The sequence below is a fragment of the Pygoscelis adeliae genome, unplaced genomic scaffold (assembly GCF_000699105.1).
Source record: "Pygoscelis adeliae isolate BGI_AS28 unplaced genomic scaffold, ASM69910v1 Scaffold156, whole genome shotgun sequence".
Classification (NCBI taxonomy): Eukaryota; Metazoa; Chordata; class Aves; order Sphenisciformes; family Spheniscidae; genus Pygoscelis; species Pygoscelis adeliae.
The window spans coordinates 3,484,413-3,503,528 of NW_008825016.1; the positions used below are offsets into that span (position 1 = coordinate 3,484,413).

Here is a 19,116-nt window from a genome sequence, read left to right on the forward strand (position 1 = left end):
TCTCTATTTTGCCTAGTAGCCTATGCCAATTATAGGAAAAACTCTTACTCTTTTCATTCTTAATCCTACATCTTTCAAAAACAAACCCTTAAATATAAGGATTGGACTTGAGCTGGTAACTGTTTGTCAAATTCAGTCATTTAAAAGTATTATGTATTGCTGAAAAGAGGGCTTACCCTGTTGAATTATTTTAAAAGTACCGTAAGTCTAAAGTATGTCTGTCATGTTTTCTCCTTCAGAAATCGATGAAAGGATTCCTCTTTGCAAAGCTGTATTTTGAAATAAAAGAATATGAACTTGCTAAAAGGTAACATATGTTGATGTATGTTTGTTTTTCTGTTCTCTAAAGTGTAAGAGAAAAGCTAAATGAATATGAAGTAGACCAGAGAAACCAAGATCAATATCATGCTGTTTTAAGGTAGCAGTAACTGTGGGTATTGAGTGCCATTTAAATCTTTATAAAAACAACAACTTAAAAGAAGATTAGTTATGTGTTACTGAAAAACTTATCTGCTTGAAATGGCTTTTTTTTCCCCTCATTGTATTATGTAGTTCTTACTGTTTCTGGGAACTGCTGCTTTTTTTTTTAATAAACATAAATACTTGCTGGCAAGTAAGTAGCATCTGTACATGTAAAACAATGTTGCTTCTTACTTTAAGGTCCAGGCAAGGTATCTAGAACAAAATCCGTCTATACTTCCTGTATGGCAGATTAAGTTATCATAATAGGTTGGGGGGGAGGAGTATTACTGAAAAATACTGGTCCAGTAACTGACTTTTTTTCCCCTCCATAGGTATATATCTACATACCTTAACGTACAAGAGAGAGATCCCAAAGCACACAGATTTCTTGGACAAATTTATGAAGCTGAGGATAACATAGAAAAAGCTTTTGGGTGTTACAAGGTAAGTACTACCCTGACCCCTAATGTCCTGCTTTATTCCTTTGTAAATGGACTTTTAAAATCCTTCTGTGCTGGACATTCTCAAACCCATAGAAGAAAACGTGTTCCTGGAAAAAATGTATTATTTGTACATATTTGACAATGAAAAGCATATGAAGCACTGCAGAGGAGATTCTTCACTTGATATCACTTGCTGCAGTAGTATATCTTTAAGTTGATTCTTTGGTTTTTTGTTCTGGGCTTGTTCTTTGTGCTACCTGCTGTTAAATTCCTCTCATGTCATGCGTTGCCTTTTGGACTAAGGATCTGTGACTGTTGTAGAATTCCTTAATGTGGACTGTGATGACAACAGGAATCTAGTTGCTACTAGAAGACTGTAGGCCTAGTGGGTTTTTTGTTTGGTTGGTTTTGGAGGGGGCGGGGGCAGAAGGGAGGGGCAAATCTAATTTTGCTTAGGCAAGCACGTAAATGTTGAATTCCCAATCGAATGTCTTTGTTCTGGTTTTGAGGAGGGAGATGATGTGCTCAGAAGTCTGGTTGCCAACACAACTCCATGAAGTGCTATCACACTTCTTAAACTGTCTTAGCTATTTTTTTTTTTTAAAGTGTCCATATCTGGCTAGACTAGAGGTCCTTATAGTCCTACCGCCTGTGTATAGCAGTGGCTGGTGGTAGATGCAGAGGGAGCTGGCTTTTGCATTATTTCTCTTATGCTTTTCTGTATTCCAGCAGTTGTATCTGGGCGCTGTAAACTAGCGGTGACATTTAGAAAGTCTTTTTTTAATGTATTCTATATCGATAGATGTAACTGATCTGAATAGCTGGGTCTGTTTGTTGAGGCATAACTTTCCTTCCTGTTCTATATGGATTGTAAGATCAAGTAACTTTTTTTCCTCCTGTGTGTGCATGGGGAAACCTAGCGTTCCGTGGAGTTGAACCCAACACAGAAAGATCTTGTACTGAAGATTGCAGAGTTACTATGCAATAACGACATTACTGATGGAAGAGCAAAATACTGGGTTGAGAGAGCTGCTAAGCTCTTCCCTGGGAGTCCTGCTGTTTACAGGTTGAAGGTAAATTCCAAATTACCTCTGTTCTGTGGCTTAAAGAAACTTTCAGCTTCTGACTGGAGTGCTTTTTGCATGTCACCTCATGCAAAACTCTTACTGGCTAAATTATTTTAGAATCTTTAATATTAAATCCATTAGATGTCACTTTCTTTGCAGTCTGACATTTTTGTCTAGCTTTCAAGAAAGCTGCAGCTACAGGCTTTCATACCCTTTTTAATGTTTCAAGGTTAATCCTCTTCAGAAATGCCGAGAAACTGTGTTAGTTATCACATCTGAGAAGTTAAGACTAGATAGGCACTACCTGATCTTTCTATTGTGCGACTGGCAGGAAGGTAGCAGGCCTGTGAACTCAAGCGTTCTTGTTCTATGCTGCTTTTTTACTTTTAAATCTGTGTTCTGATCAACTCTGCAGAATGTGAGAAATGCTGCAATTCTCACATACTGTGTAAATGCTTTCAGTCATGCAATCTCACTTTTGCACCGGTATATTAATTTTGTGTAGCTAAGCAGCAACCACATTGAAGTCTTAAGATGTCCGTCTTTTTTTAAGCAAGGTAGTCTATGGCAGGGTATGCTGTCATTGGAGCAAATGGTTTGACAAGCATTACTTACCATTGCTAAGAGGCAAATTCTTCTGAGGGTTTTCTTATATGGTAGTTATCTCCATTTTTAAATATTTGAGTATTTTGTCAAACTTTATGTAATACCTGAAAGCTATTAAGAGTAGTGTAGTTTGAGTAATGTAGTCTACATAGTAGAGGAAGGAAAACTGTCTGGTACTGTAGTTGCTGAAAAGGCTTACGTGGGAAATGAAATATTAACATGTTGCCTTCATGTTTAACAGGAGCAGTTATTGGATTGTAAAGGTGAAGATGGATGGAATCAGCTTGTTGACTTGATTCAAGCGGAACTTCATGCAAGACCAGATGATGTCTACATAAACATCAGACTAGTTGCACTCTACCGTTCAAATAATAGATTAAGAGATGCTGTGCTCCATTGTCAGGAGGCAGAGAAGAAAATACCTTTGCAGTCAAGCTTGGAATGGTGTTCCTGTGTTGTAGAGACATTTGAGGTGTTTAATCATGTTTTGATCCTGTGATAGTCTTCCATATCCTTTTATCCTGGTCTATTTCTCTTAGTGTCATTACTCTGACAGCTATTTCTCAAGTGATTTAACTCCTTCAAATGCAAGTGTACTGAAACCAGTGGAATTACAAAATACTTCTTGGTTTTTTTAATTGGAATTTTCTCCCTAAAATTAAGCCTTACAGAGCTTTTGAGTTTCTAACTTCAAAAGCTGAGTTCCATTAGGGATAAAATTGCTCCAGCAAATAGTTCCCTGGAACTTTGCTGCTGAAGAATATGTTAAGGTCTCACCTGTGAAACTGGAATATACAGTAAATGCTACTAATATGTTTTGGAGAAGTACTGCCCTTGCCTTCATGGAAGGATGACTGTTCCTTATCCTGTGATGAACTTTCTTCTTTAGGAATATCTGGAATCTTTACAAGACTTGGAGTCTGATAAAAATAACTGGAGAGCTATCAAGAAAGATCATCTGCTGGCCTATTCCAGCTTTGTCAAAATGACACTTTCTTCTAGAGATGTTCAGGAATGCAGAGAGGCACTTGAAAGGTAATGTTTTAACTTTCCTCTAGTAAAAAAAAAAAAAATTCTCTAAGAATTGTTCTTTTTTTTAATCTGGGTCACAGAACATTTACCAAGCTTTGATTTCACTGCGTAACTTGTTTGTGGATGGGAGAGGCAATTCTCTGTACTAGCCACTAAGAATGGTTCTTACTGGATTTGAACCCCAAGCTATCTTTTGACTGAGATGCAAGCGTTGTTCGAATAGTCAGCACACAACCATGGAGAAGGCTCATTGATATCCTGGGTCAATTAACTTTGTAACTTCTTTCCCTTCAGTAAGAGAATGTTGTTCTGTACTTCAGCAATTGATTAATCCAGATTTCCCAGACAATTAAAAATCCCAAACACCCAACAAAAAAAACCCAACCAAACCCACCTCTTATGTATCAGCTTTGTTCTGGTCATTTTGTTCTAAATTAACACAACACATGCTGGAATAATTAGGAACTTTAGGTATATAGTATAATTGGGAAGGAGGAAGCCACTTGCAGTTAAGAACATTCTCCTTCAGGGAAAACTGATGGTGTTACAGGGCCAGTTAAGCCAGCTGACTTCAAGGTGTATCATCTGTGGCACACCTAGAGCAGTACAAAACAATGTTTGTAGTCAATGTGCTGATTAAGATCTGTGTTCCTTTCCTTGTGTTATCTTCCCCTTACTGGCTTTTACTGACTTCCCTTTGTTCCTCAATTATGCAATGGCTGTTACTGTTGTCTTTTGTAAAACAATATTCTTCAGTCTGTTAATCTTGAATGAGTATTTGAAGCAATACAGACAATGGATGCAGAATACTTAATGCCCAAGTATGTTTTCTTTTCTTTTTCTCCTCTAACATTGACCATAACTATCTTGGGTTTTCTGCTGCTGTTTTATTAGAGCCTTTCAGGGTGATAACATCTGAAGCACTTCCAGATCATGGCAATGCTAACAGCCATTATAGTTCTGTCAGGTAATTGCAAGAGTGTTTTAACTGTTTTCTGGAAAGCCTGTCCTGAGTGGGGGTTGTGTACTAGCCTACTGCTACTCAGATTTCTACAGTACCTTCTATTTTTGAAGAGCCTGTCTAGCTGTATTTTGGGCCTTTCTGATGAATGAAGGAAAGGGAAGAGCCAGAGTGCCTGGTGCCTCCTGCGTCTCTCTAAATCTGCAGTAGTGAACAAGTTTATCCATGTGGTTTGGGAGAATAGTTTTGAAAGCAGCTGTGCAAAGATATGCTGAAAAAGACTGTAAATGTCTAGGTAATAATAAGTTTTACTTCAATAAACTAGGTTGAGAGCTTTGGGAGTTTGAGATCACTACTGTACTTTCTAGTGGAACTAAGGTTTAAGCTACGGAGACGGTACTAACCATTGGCTCACGAAGTTACTTGATTCACAGTTAAATAACATCAACCAAAACCATCTGCTATAGCTTTTACCAGGACTCTGTTTAGAATGAGTCTTCTCTACATTTTAGTTTTGATCGTGTACTTCAGTCAGTGAAACCATATGTGAATGGGACTGATGAGTTGTCTCGTACCTTTGTGGAAATGAAAGGACAGCTATACATGCATGCTGGAACTTTGCTACTGAAAATGGCCCAAGATAATGAGGCACAGTGGAGAGCTGTGTGTGGACTAGCAGCATTGTGTTATCTGATAAGTTTCCAGGTAAGTAATTTTTCAGTTTATGCCTTTAGTTGATGCAGTTCTTGAAATGGTCTTGCTGTACATGTCTTGAACTCCTGTATTCCTGAGATGAACTAGTGTTTGTGTGCCTAAGGAAAGACTCCCTCCTCGCTCACCAAACCCTACTTTTTCACAATTCTTTAAAAGGTTTCAAATGAGATGAATAGGGTAAAAGGGTATCTTCAGCTGTTTCCCTTGCCGGAGTAACCTGATTCTTAAAGGCTAGTGAGTTTATTTCCTACAGTGTATTCCCTTTTCTGTAATACAGCTGAACACATACGTTAAGTATTAAGCTTACTGCTATAGGGAGGGAAGGGGGGTGAACTGAATAGTTCCCATATACTTGTTGCATAGACAGCAGAACTAAAAAATCAAGCTTAATTCTTTGCCTTATGAAGTAAAATTGATTGTCCTTTTTATGCCACTGCTTGCATTCCAGGTATTACTTGCTCTTATGCACACTTAATGTTACTTGCAATAGCTATAATTGCCCACCTCAGGGTTTTGTGTGTTTTTGGTGGGTTCCCCGCTCCACCCCACCCCCCCAGGATATGTGACATAGTACCTTCAGAATGAATTATGTATTTTTTTCTATAGTTTTCTAATGCTAAAAAGAAGCTTGTTTCCTAATTCTTAAGACTAAATGATCTAGTTGTGTGATTCTTATTGTGAGAAAGCTGTAACAATTCTCTCCTTACTTCATCAGGTTCCTAAACCAAAGTCAAAACTAATAAAGGGGGATCAAACTGGACAAGATGTGCTAGAAATGTTGGCCTGTGATCGAAAAAGCCAGTCTGGTAATAAAAATAGCTACATAGTTCCATTTTAGTGTTATGGATAGTTACTTTGAAAGCTAAATAGTTTGTTAAAGAACACATTCGTTGTCTTGAAACGTAGTGTTAACACTTCAATAGGCAATAAAACCTTCTAGATTATGACTACATATGTAAAACAAAACAGTAGTTTGATCCTGACACCTAAAGTTTTTTTCTCCTCTTTAGCATGCTAGTAGAGTGTGTTTTCTTTTTTTCAAATGTGGTTTTTTTCCCTCCTTTTTGCCTCTCTAGCACACAAAGATAGAACTTAACTTCCATGGTCTCTTAATCTACTGGAAGTGGCTTCTGCCTGCTGATACTATTTTGCAAGTATTGTTAGGCCCAAGAGGAAAAGAAAATGTTACTGTTCCCTTCTGAAAATGTAGGTTTCATAAGGGGAAATCCTGATTCCCACCCAGCCTTCGGTAGCAAGAACAGTCCAATGTATCATCCTCTTAATTGTTCATCAGCTTTGCTCTTTTTGCTGCTAAGTGTAGACAGTTTTTTAATCTACAAACTCTTGCAGGGCCTAGATGAAAACAAATGAACCCACTAGACATCAGGTTAAACTGTTTCAGAATGGACTTTGATAAGACGGAATTCTTCCTGTATTACAGCTACTTATTTTAAGGACAGTTGCAATGCCCCTACAATAGTAATAATAAGTTAGCTTTGTTTTCCTGAAGAACTGGATTTACAAATGCCTTAGGATTGTTGTCACTAAAAGCTTGGAAAGCCTGTGTGCTGAAACACTGAGCTAATTACAGGGAGAACATAACTTAATCTGTAGGTTTCGTAAGGGGAAATCCTGATTCCCACCCAGCCTTCGGTAGCAAGAACAGTCCAATGTATCAAATATTACTTCCCTTATGTTTACTGCTTTATTTATGTGAAGTGATATTTTTGTTTCCTAGGTCATATGCTGCTGAACTTAAGCCATGGCAAGCAAGACTTCTTTAAAGAGACTGTGGAATCTTTTGCAAACAAGAGTGGTTCGTTTACATTGTTTGATAGTCTGTTTGAGAGTGGAGCTTCTAGAGAGAGATCTTTTATTGGCACGGATGATATTGGAAATGTCAGTACACAAGCACCAGTGCAAGTGGAACTTAATAAATATGATATTGGTAAGAGGTGTTACTTTCTGAAACTCAACACATCTTTCTGTACCAGAAGCTCTCCGATAAATACTTCATATTGCAACAGAAGACAAATATCTGGAATAGCTGTCCAAAGTTGCCCTAATGTCCTAGGCAAGACTTAGGCTTCATTGCAAAGCAAAGAAGCGCTTCTTGAATAATTCCTTAAAGATTTTGGAGAAGTAAATAGGCTTGCTAAAAATAGTTGCCTATTAGACTGAGTATGGTGAGGATGGAAGTGAAAGGAAATCTGAGAGCCACCCCTTCAGAAGCTTATGGGGTTGATGCCTTGAGCACTCAGATGAACTGTCTACTTGATAAGTTTGGCTAACTTGAAGTTCATAATCTTTCATAAATGAAAGTTGGAATTTTGATGCTTGTTGGTCTGCAAAGTATCTTTGGCTGCTCTGACAGAGTGAAATGTGAAATCCAGCTTTGATCAGATACAAGTCTTACTGACTCGTAGAAAGTTGACATCTATGTCCAACTTTGTTTTTGCATAGGTGCTGTTCGAATGCACAATGGCAGTCTCCAGCACCTTGTGTGGCTTGGCTTGCAGTGGAACTCTATGTCAGTCTTACCCCCAATGCGCAAATGGTTAAAACAGCTTTTTCACTTGCCCCAAGAAACATCGAGACTTGAGACAGATGCTCCTGAATCCATTTGCCTATTGGACCTTGAAGTAAGTAAACTCTCTGAGTTCTTAAATGTACTATACAATTTAAGCTTTTTGGTATTTAATGCCTTTTATTTATTTTATTTTTACAAAAACAGGTATTTCTACTTGGGGTGGTATTCACTAGCAACTTACAATTGCAAGAGAAGTTTAATTCTCACTACGGCGCACATCAGCCTCGATTCTTACCATTGCCAGTGTGCAAACAGCTCTATACCGAAAAGCAAAGATCCTGGTGGGATGCCGTTCGTACTCTTATTCAGAGAAAAACAACGTAAGGCTTTTTCAGTTTGGAAATGTTTGACCAAGCCTTTAGGCAGCTTGTGCTACAGCAGCTTGGACTGGTCCCAATAGATTCTTGTGAAATTAAATTTCTTTTTTGACATATTTTGGACATTGAAGCTTTGTTGTATTAGGGACTTGATACACTTGAAAGATTTCTAAAAGCGGAGTTTTAATTTCTAACAATGCATTTCTAAACTAGAGACAGGTTAGGACTAAAACTGCGGGCTATATTCATCGAGCAAGTAACATGTGAACAGATGAAAAATAGAGAATACTAACCAAGGAATGTTTCTTCTGATATTCAGACCAGGAACAGCAGCAAAACTGAGGCTTATCGTACAGCATGGAATAAGTATTCTGCGAACACTGGAGAAGCATGGCCTTCAACCTGCCTTAATTATATACTGGGCAAAAAGCCTGCAAAAAACAGTAAGCTGAGATTACTTTTAAATATGTAGAAGCCGAGGTGTCTTTCTCTCATTTTCCAAAACAGATGGGGGGGGGAAGTCAGATAAGAACGTATTATTGAGAACTGTTGTTTATTTTGTCAGGCGAATTAGTTGTTTTAGTCACCTTGTAAAGTACTCTGTCTTAAATCTTGGGGGGGGGGTTATGTCAAGAGCTATGTAAAGTAACATAAACTGTAGTGTTGTTTTTTACATGTATCTCAAGTGTCAGAGAAGCATTCTTGGAACTTTTCAAGAAAACAGGAGAAGGATATGTATGAATAGGATTTTGACTTAAATTTGTTGAAATGACATGTGCTTCTATTCCCTTTTCTTCACCAGGGCATTAGCCTTAACTCCTTCTATGACCAGAAGGAATACATTGGACGAAGTGTCTACTACTGGAAGAAAGTTTTGCCTGTGCTGGAAACTATCAAAAAGAAGAGGAGTATTCCTGAACCTACTGATCCTCTCTTCAAACACTTCCATAGTGTAGACATTCAGGTACGGATTGATTAAGCCAAGGTTGAAGTAAGGGAGGGTCTATGTCAGAATCTTACGTAGTTGTGGGATTTTTCTCTGCATTGTGCAATTCATGTTGTTATTACTACAAAACTCTTTAATGATAAGATTTGGTAGTATCAGTGTCTGATAAAGGGCGGAAAAAAGTCTCTCCTTACAACTTTATTCTTACCTTTAAAACTGTGTATATGATTGGAAGGCACTGAACACCCTTAGTACCAACTTCCTTTAAAAAGTATTTTCCCTGTATTATAGGAAGAAAAATAATACTGGATGTGTAATTCCACTGTTAGGTATGACTTGCTTTCACTTTCTTTGTAGGTCTTTCAGGTTGCAGCATATGAAGAGGAGGCATGTATAGCATTTGCAATGCTGGATGCAGTTGATGGCAAAACTGATGACGCTTTATTAGCATTTGAAGCTATTAAGAATGTGGTTTCATACTGGAATCTTGCCGTGGTAAGTTTATAAATTGCATTACCCCAAAATGCTTTGCTCTGTGCATTTCTGCCTGATCCTAATTAATCTGATTCCTGCTCTTTAGATCTTCCAAAGAAAGGCGGAAGAGATTGAAAATGATGCCATGCTGTCAGAAGATCAAGAAGAACACAAAACCTATCTTCTTAAAAGCAAGCATTATCTAATGAAGATCATTGAGGAAAGCTCCTCAGATATGTCAGTAACTGAGAAAGTAAGTAATTCTTGCTTTAAAAACTTGTTTTAAAGGATGCAGTGGCTTTGGTTGCTGTTTAAAAATGAAGCCGTTTGCATTCATGTTAGCTTTTTTAGACCAGGCTTTGCATTAAGGCAAGTTAAACTTATTTCTTCGCTCAAGACAAATAACCTGCTTAACACCAGTGGGCTGATAAACTCTGGGTAACTTCTGTAACCTACCAGATCATGCAATACTCTGACTACTCTGCGGATGAAAGATTTACTGTAAACAAATAGCTTTTGCCACTATCTTTTTAGAGAGGTCGATAGTTTGAAAAAATAAAATTAATGTTTGCGTGAATTGTCTTCTTACACTAATCTTAAGAGATTTAGAGCTTTGCTGAAAAAACAGTACTTGTGTAATGAAAGCCTTACGAAAGCCTTATGAATTGTTCAGCCAGAATTCTGAATGCAGTCTGTCTTGCTTTGAGGGAGAATTGTAACCATGACTCATGTTTCAAATAACTTTCTAGCTGCCGGTGTCTATTGAAACTGTGAGGGAAATGCTAGATACAGTGATCCAGGAACTTGGCGAGAATGGTGAAGAGGGAAGTCTTGCCTTCAGAAATGGTCTGTCACGAGCTGTAGATTCAGAGATGAAACATTCCACTCCATCACCAACTAAGTTCTCTCTTTCACCAACTAAGAGCTACAAGGTATATTAGCCAGCTATTATTTCAGGGAATTGTTATGTTTGAATAAAAATTCACAAGATTCAATTAACTTTTTTCTAGTTTTCTCCTAAAACTCCTCAGTGGGCAGAAGATCACAGATCTATACTTCAAATGATCTGTCAGCAAGTGGAAGCTTTAAAGGTAAACAATTTTGTCACCATATTCAGTGAAGAACAGTTGGCCTTTTAGTTATTGTAAGGACTTAGTGATAATAGCATGGGCCAACTTACAGTTCCTAGACTACTACTTAAATCAGTGGAATTATCTTCTGTGAATATCTGCCTAAAATGAGTGCAAGAGTAAATCTGTCTGCTTAAAAACTCTTCTTTGGGACTTGGGCAGGGGTGCAGAGGCAACTCTTGTAAGGACTGTATGCAGAAAGAGTCCTGCTTTTGTCAGCTTGGTTCTCATCCACTTGGCTCCGTTTGTTTTTTACTTCTGGCTTTAGAACACATTCTTAGTACTTTGTACTGCATGGGCAGATCTCGGATGATTCTGGCAGGTACCTCTTGATTGATTTATTTATGTTGCCAAGCTTGAACATGCTTTTAAGTAGCAAAAAGGTAGGGACCATTCCTTATGTTTTCTTCTACAAATACCTATGTAATATATACTTATACTCTTGACTCGGCACACTGTCTTGACAGAATGAAATGCAAGAAATGAAACTTAATAATTCCAATGCAAATGCATCATCTCATCGGTGGCCTGCTGAAAGTTATGGAACAGATACAATGTCAGAGGGTTATCAGAGAGCACAAAATCTTCATGACGCACCATTAACAGGTAAGTTGCTGCTGAATCTTTATCTAAACGCTTAGCTGAACCAAGTAAGACTTTTGAAAATATTGCAGAAATGTTTTAATGATTCACAATTGAAAACTGATTGCAGGGGAGAGCCCATTCAAAACAACAACAAAAAAATCAAGTACAAACTGTTTTCCTGCTGTTTCTTTTTAGTTGCTACCACTGGCCCATCTGTTTACTACAGCCAGTCACCTGCCTATAATTCTCAGTATCTTCTCAGAACTGCCGCGACCAATGTAACACCAACAAAGGTGAGAACAAATCTATCCACTTAAGCTACTTCCAATGATCTACTGAAAATGACTGCTTTTGATTCTATACATAGTTGGATGTAATTGCAGTTCCTTATATAGTATTTGGTAAACTTGTACTGCCAGGGATACACTGGTAACTTATTTTTCTGCCTAATTTTTGGGATGTGGGGTTTGGGAGGAAAAGCCAGCAAAATATGTCTGTAATATGTTAGTACATGTCCTCTACAGGGTAGGTGTGATAGCATTTAATTTTTTTTTTTTCTCCCAAAGTAGATGGCAAAAGAGAATGGGGTTTTCGAGGCTTTTTTCATAAAAAACAACCCACTCATCTTGGGCCCCTTTTTCAATGTTTGTTTTCAGATGCCCTTCAAGATTTAAAGTAATCGGTTTAAACTAAGTTAAAATTAGTTTAGATTCAAACCTTCTATGAAAGTATGCCTTGCTTTTAAGAGTACATGTTACGTGGGCTTCAGCACAGTAAGACTTTGTCCTCTGTGTTACCGTAATAAGCAAAGCAATTGCTTTCTGCTCACCTTTTAGGCTCCTGTCTATGGCATGAACCGACTTACACCTCAGCAGCATATATACGCTTATCAACAACCAATGCATACCCCACCTCTGCAAAACACTTCTGCCTGTATGTTTTCCCAAGAAATATATGGCACACCTCTGCGTTTTGATTCCTCTGCTACTGCACTCATTTCTCCTCGTAGGGGTGATGATTACTACAATTACAGTGTTCCGCAGGCAAGTACAAATCCACCATTGCCTGAACCAGGCTATTTCACAAAGCCTTCAGTCGCACCACCGACTTTAAAGCCTGCAGAATCAAAAGTGATAGAATTTCCGAAATCTAAATTTGAACAGCCAGGAACAGCAGAAACTTCAAAAACATCTCTGCCAACACCAGCGCAGTCGAGTCAGCCAACGACTTTTAAATTCAACACTAACTTCAAGTCTAATGATGGAGACTTTACCTTTTCTTCTCTTCAAGCTGCAGTGCAGCCTGCTAATGCAGCTTTTAATAGCAGCGAAAGCCTCTTGGGCCTTCTGGCACCTGATAAACCTTTACAGGATGATAGATACATCGAACAAAAACCAGTTAACGATCACACAAATAATCAAAGAAATCTCTTCAATTTTGGCAATAAACATATGCCAGGCAACTCTTTTAGAGAAAACATGGGACAAAATGCACACAAAAACCTGGGTTTTGAGAAGAGTGATATGTTTAGTGCCCAAGAACCAAGCAAGCCTGTATTTATGACTTCAAATTCGGATTTGGCCAATAGAAGTCATGAAACAGAGGGAGGAAGCACCCATGGTGATGAGGATGATGATGGTCCTCATTTTGATCCTGTGGTACCACTCCCTGACAAGATTGAAGTAAAGACAGGTGAGGAAGATGAAGAAGAATTCTTCTGCAACAGAGCCAAGCTCTTTCGTTTTGATGCAGAATCTAAAGAATGGAAAGAAAGGGGTATTGGAAATGTGAAAATACTGAAACATAAAGTGTCTGGCAAATTTCGTCTCTTAATGAGACGGGACCAAGTGCTGAAAATCTGTGCAAATCACTACATAAATACTGATATGAAATTAACTCCAAATGCTGCATCAGATAAGTCATTTGTATGGCATGCTTTAGATTATGCAGATGAGTTGCCAAAACCAGAACAGCTTGCAATTAGATTTAAAACACCTGAGGAAGCAATGCTTTTCAAAAGTAAGTTTGAGGAGGCACAGGATATTTTAAAAACCTTGGGATCAAATGTTGACACATCCGTGACTCAGAGTAGTGGGACTGCAAGAGAAACAACCAATCAGGACATCAAGGAGCCGAGCAGATCCTTTTCTGGGACCCTGAACTTTGACTTTCAGTTCCCAAAAGATGGGGTGAGCAGTGAATCTGATAGCAAAGGCAGCCTTACAGCTACAACTGCGTCTGGCCCTACCACTTTTTCATTTGGAAAGGAAGCCCCGCAAACCTATTCTTCCGGTAGGTTTGGGCAGCCTCTCTTAAAGAAGGATCAATGGGAGTGTAAAGTATGTTCAGTTCCAAATGAAGCAACTGCAAAGAATTGTGTATCGTGTCAAAGTCCAAATCCAGATATGTGGGAAACACACGGCACGCCATTAACTGACTCTGCTGCAAGTTTCAAAGCCAGTGGTAACACTGTGCAGGACAAATTTGGATCTGCTTTTGCTAAAAAGGAAGGTCAGTGGGACTGCAGTGTCTGTTCAGTAAGAAACGAACCCACTGCCTCCAAGTGTGTTGCCTGCCAGAATCCAAACAAAACTAATACAGCGGCATCTGGTCAACAAACTTCCTTTAAACTTGGCCAAGCAATTGCTCCAAAGGCTATTCAAAATGACTTGGGGACTACTTTTTCTAAAAAAGAAGGTCAGTGGGACTGCTCTGTATGCCTAGTCCAAAATGAAGCAAAAGATGCGAACTGTCGTTCTTGTCAGAAACCTAACTTGCAAAGTCAACCAAGTGTGCCTACACCTACTGTTCAGGCATCCCCTGCTCCCAGATTTGGTTCCATTGCTGATGCAAGTAAGCCACAGAAAAATGGATTTGAAGGGCTTTTTACTAAAAAGGAAGGACAGTGGGATTGTAGTACTTGTCTTCTGAGGAACGAAGGTTCTTCACCAGCCTGCGTAGCCTGCCAAACACCAAATCCATCTAGTAAGCCTGCTGGTGATGCTTCATCAACTCCTGCTTCTGGCTTGAAAAGTAAATTATCTGAACCTGGTGTAGGACAGTTGGGAACAGGCTTTAAGTGTGATTTCTTAGAAAAGGGCTTTAAGTTTGGTCATGCTGAGCAAGGCAAGACACCATCATTTACATTTCAGATTCCTTCTGATACTGAAGCTAAGTCTGCAAAGGAAGGATTTAGCTTTTCAATGCCAGTGCCTCCAGGCAGATTTAAATTTGGGATACAGGAGTCCAGTAAAAATACCACTAAGAAAGATGAGCCATCCAAAGAGTGTACAACTGGCAGCTTAAAAAGCATTGATGAAAAAGACAAAAAGGAACTGCCTTCAGATAGCGGAATTGCATTCCAATTTCAAGAAACAGCAAACAAGGAGAAAGGTGACTTTGTTTTTGGGCAAAATAGCAGCACTTTTACTTTTGCGGAGCTTGCAAAAAGTACTCACGGGGAAGAAGGCTTTCAGTTTGGCAAAAAAGACCCTAACTTCAAAGGCTTTTCAGGTGCAGGTGAAAAGTTGTTTTCTTCACAGGATTCTAAAATGGATCACAAAGCAAACACATCTGCTGAGCTTGGTGAGAAGGATGATGATGTATATAAGACAGAGGACAGTGATGACATCCATTTTGAACCTATAGTTCAGATGCCTGAAAAAGTAGAACCATTTACAGGAGAGGAAGATGAGAAAGTGTTATACTCCCAAAGAGTAAAGCTGTTCAGGTTTGATCCAGAAACAAGCCAGTGGAAAGAACGTGGGGTGGGCAACCTGAAGATTCTTAAAAATGAAGTTAACGGCAAAGTAAGAATATTAATGCGGCGTGAGCAGGTACTAAAGGTGTGTGCAAATCACTGGATAACAACAACAATGAACTTGAAACAGCTGTCTGGCTCAGACAAAGCATGGATGTGGATGGCCAATGACTTCTCTGATGGTGATGCAAAGTTGGAACATCTGGCAGCAAAATTTAAGACACCAGAGCAGGCTGAGGAGTTCAAACAGAAGTTTGAAGAATGTCAGAGGCTGCTACTAGATATACCACTGCAGACACCCCATAAACTTGTTGATACAGGTAGGACAGCTCAACTTATACAGAAAGCAGAAGAAATGAAGTGTGGCTTAAAGGATCTCAAAACATTTCTGACAGATGACAAAACTAAACTGTCAGAAGAGGAAAATGTAAACGCTGGTTGTGCCAGTAGTACTTCTGATCTGGTTATAAAGCCGCATGCTGAAAGTACTGGGCCTACTCTGGAATGGGATAACTATGACTTGCGTGAAGAAGCATTGGATGATAGTGTAAGTAGTTCTGTATATGCATCGCCTCTTGCAAGTAGCCCTGTAAGGAAAAATCTGTTTAGATTTGGAGAGTCTACCACAGGTTTTAGTTTCAGCTTTAAATCTGCTTTGAGCCCATCCAAATCTCCTGCCAAACAGAACCAGAGTAGAACATCAGTAGGCACAGATGAAGATTCTGATGTTACTCAAGAAGAAGAGAGAGATGGGCAGTACTTTGAACCTGTGGTACCTCTGCCTGACCTTGTGGAAGTGACCAGTGGTGAGGAAAATGAGCAAGTTGTCTTCAGTCACAGAGCTAAGCTCTACAGATATGACAAAGATGCTAATCAGTGGAAAGAGAGAGGTATTGGGGATATCAAGATATTACAGAACTACGACAACAAACAAGTGCGTATAGTAATGAGAAGAGACCAGGTACTAAAACTCTGTGCTAATCATAGAATAACACCAGATATGAATATGCAACAAATGAAAGGATCTGATAGAGCATGGGTATGGACTGCATGTGACTTTGCAGATGGGGAAAGGAAAGTAGAACTTCTAGCTGTGCGATTCAAGCTGCAAGATGTTGCAGACTCATTTAAGCAAATTTTTGATGAAGCAAAGCATGCCCAAGAGAGAGACACACTGATAACACCTCTTTCTTCTCGTGCCAATACGCCAAAGGAATCTCCGTGTGGTAAAAACGCTGTAGCTGTACTAGAAGAAACTACCAGAGAAAGAACTGACCTCAGCCATGGTGATGATACTTCTGATGTAACTGTAGAGGTCGCAGAGGTGTCAAACACTTCTGAAACACCAACAAAAACAGTGGTTTCTCCTCCAAAGTTTGTATTTGGATCTGAATCTGTCAAGAGCATTTTCAGTAATGAAAAGTCAAAGACATTCACGTTTGGAAATACTTCAGCCACTGGTTCTCTCTTTGGCTTCAGCTTTAATCCTCCAAGAAAGAGTGAAGACCATATTCCAATGTCTCAGAACACAGTGGAGAAAGAACTGGAAGTCTCTGAACCACCAAAAAGCTCTAGTGCTCTTCAGAAGCCTCTAGACAGCAAGGTAGACAACTTGCCTACTTCAACACAAGATGGACCCTCTAACTTCTCATTTAGAATTCTGGAAAAAGGTGAGTGTCAATTGAACTAGTACTTTATTCAACTGTGCAACTTATTAAGCAGTCGTCTCTATGCTCTTCATTACTCTGTCTCGTTAATATCTAGTTTCTTTCAGTTCTAATGCGGGTACCCACATCTTCACAAGTTCTCAAGAGTTTCAACTAAAGGAGTGAATTTAAGTCATAATTATTTTCATATAAAAATGAAAGTGTGTGATGCAGGCTGGAGTTTTGTTGATTAGTGAGAAAGCTCCTACCTGAAACCCCCTATAACTCTGAAGTGCTGTACTTGAGTCTCAGGCTTAAGTGCTTAAAGAAGGAGCTGTGGATTCACTTTTTGAGACTTAAATAGGTGGTTAGGTTGGTAGTGTATGTACCTGGGCTTTTGCTCCGAGTGGTGAAGTGTGAGAACAAATGTATGCTTCAGCTAAAATTTGAATTACCCCCATGATTGAACAGGTGGGTATTCTAAAACTACTCTCTATACATTTATTTAAAGTCTTAATTATTGGCCTCTGCAATTTCACATGTGTAGCTTAAATAACACCAGATGTTAGCCTCTTTCCTTAGCCTGAAAAGAGATCATGTGATTACATCCTTAGTTATACAGTTTCTGACACTGTCTGAAAAAGATGTGCTTGCAGAAGTTGTGTCTGTGACATGACCGCTATAATGTGCTGAAGTGTCTTTGTGAGAAGAATGGGATTTACTAGCATTTAATGGTAGAGTACTTCTCTTTGAAGGCTTCATGTGCTGCTTCCCATCAGTGCAAGACTGTTTAATCAGTTGATAGTTTTAATTTACATACTAGTTTCAGAATTATGAAGACATACTGTCTGTTTATTAACTAAAGTATAATAAAGTGATGTGGCGGAAGATGATAGCTGCAGCCTAGTCACATGGGTTGGATAAGCTTGTGTAGAATTAACAGATGAAATTTCCTACTGTGAAACATGACTATGGAATGCTTCCAGAACATACATAAGTCTGTCTTACCCTTTTAAAATTCCAGGTACACACTTACATCCAAACAATTTATTTTTTTTTAGGATTTAATTTTAGCCTTTTTAAATCTAATCCAATGGCCTTTTGGACAAGCTCATCTTCCTTGCAACCTGATAGTAAAGGTATTTACATACTGCACTGAACGTGTGATAAAAACACTTTAGCAGGCATGGACGGTAACCCAACTGTGGCAAAGCAGTTGGCTCAGTAATCCTTATAATTAACATGCATGCTGAAGAAGAGTACTTTAAAATTGTCTGTCTGACTACTGTTTTTGTCCTATTGGAGAATGTCTGTAGCCCTTAGTTTGTTAATATGAGCTAGCACAATGGATGGCCCTGTTTAAGCTTTTGGCTTCTGTTTGCCTTATTTTCTGAGGGTATCTGCCTTGCACTTCTCCATCACAGTTTTACTGAACATGCACACTGGACTTCTAAAATTCCCCTTTTCTAAAGAATTTAAATTCTCCTGTTAGTTTTAGAGAATACATCTCTTAGTACCTGAGGTCTTTCACTTCAATGAAATATGCTTGAAGATCTCAAGACAGGTTATCCAGTAAAACACTTGAATGTATTTAGCCTCTCCGTTGGAAATGTCTGATTCAGCTTCCCGATTATCAATATGGTAATTACTGCACTTTTAAAAACAAGGAGCGCACAGAAATGAGAGAGCCAACTCCTTAGCTACTGCTTATGTGTATATACTTCATGTATAATATGAAGTCCACCTTAGCTGGTCAGAAAACTTTTGCTGAGTAACCAATTTGGTTACATTCAGAACCTATAACCAAAACTGTTACAGCTTATAGTTTGATTATATGTCATTATAAGATGTTACTAACGGTGCTTCTTGCAAGTATGCTTGCTGTAAGCATACTCAACTTACGCAGTTCAACAGCATTTTAATTTTAAAAAGCAAATTTTTATTCTAGTCTGCACAAGACAGTCTTCTAATGTTAGTGTCTTACATTGTTTAAAAATGTCATTCCAAACGTTTTCCCAAAATCGTATTTCTAGAGAAACTGTTCTTATTTAAACACTGAACTCCTGTATATATGATCTAAAGTCAGCTGTTCCATGTTTTCAGGCATCCCTATCCATGGAGTTTATTAACAACTCAGTTTTATTTTCATCATTCAATGGGAAGCGATTAAGCATTCTGCACCAATGCATATGTGCAAGAACTTTTGCTACCTGAAATTGATCCTGTTTTTATATTGGGGGTGTGTGAGGGCGGGTATGTATATTTAAAAAAAACAACCAAACAAAATATGCCTTTCTGGTACTTCAGACTGTTCTTCGCTTCTGCTTTTCTGATAAGTAGCATATGATTATATACTTAATGATTTATTTACAGTTGATAACTG

At 38.6% G+C, this 19,116-nt stretch overlaps 1 protein-coding gene across 2 annotated transcripts in view; it reads left to right on the top strand.

Moving 5' to 3' along the window:
• The first annotated feature begins 237 nt into the window (after nt 1-237).
• Nucleotides 238-19,116, top strand: part of LOC103918847 (E3 SUMO-protein ligase RanBP2-like) — a 31,218-nt gene continuing 12,339 nt past the window's right edge. Inside the window, exons 1-20 of one of the 2 annotated variants that reach the window (XM_009326256.1) lie at nt 238-307; nt 795-906; nt 1,826-1,978; nt 2,820-3,050; nt 3,468-3,613; nt 5,084-5,276; nt 6,001-6,091; nt 7,024-7,233; nt 7,749-7,927; nt 8,020-8,195; nt 8,512-8,635; nt 8,995-9,156; nt 9,496-9,633; nt 9,719-9,865; nt 10,362-10,544; nt 10,623-10,703; nt 11,210-11,348; nt 11,523-11,620; nt 12,164-16,757; nt 17,795-17,872. In XM_009326256.1, the coding sequence (XP_009324531.1) occupies nt 246-307; nt 795-906; nt 1,826-1,978; nt 2,820-3,050; nt 3,468-3,613; nt 5,084-5,276; nt 6,001-6,091; nt 7,024-7,233; nt 7,749-7,927; nt 8,020-8,195; nt 8,512-8,635; nt 8,995-9,156; nt 9,496-9,633; nt 9,719-9,865; nt 10,362-10,544; nt 10,623-10,703; nt 11,210-11,348; nt 11,523-11,620; nt 12,164-16,757; nt 17,795-17,872 (7,297 nt within the window). In that variant the 5' untranslated portion in view covers nt 238-245. The remainder of the gene's footprint in view (nt 308-794; nt 907-1,825; nt 1,979-2,819; nt 3,051-3,467; nt 3,614-5,083; nt 5,277-6,000; nt 6,092-7,023; nt 7,234-7,748; nt 7,928-8,019; nt 8,196-8,511; nt 8,636-8,994; nt 9,157-9,495; nt 9,634-9,718; nt 9,866-10,361; nt 10,545-10,622; nt 10,704-11,209; nt 11,349-11,522; nt 11,621-12,163; nt 16,758-17,794; nt 17,873-19,116) is intronic. The other variant, XM_009326258.1, reaches the window with a different exon arrangement.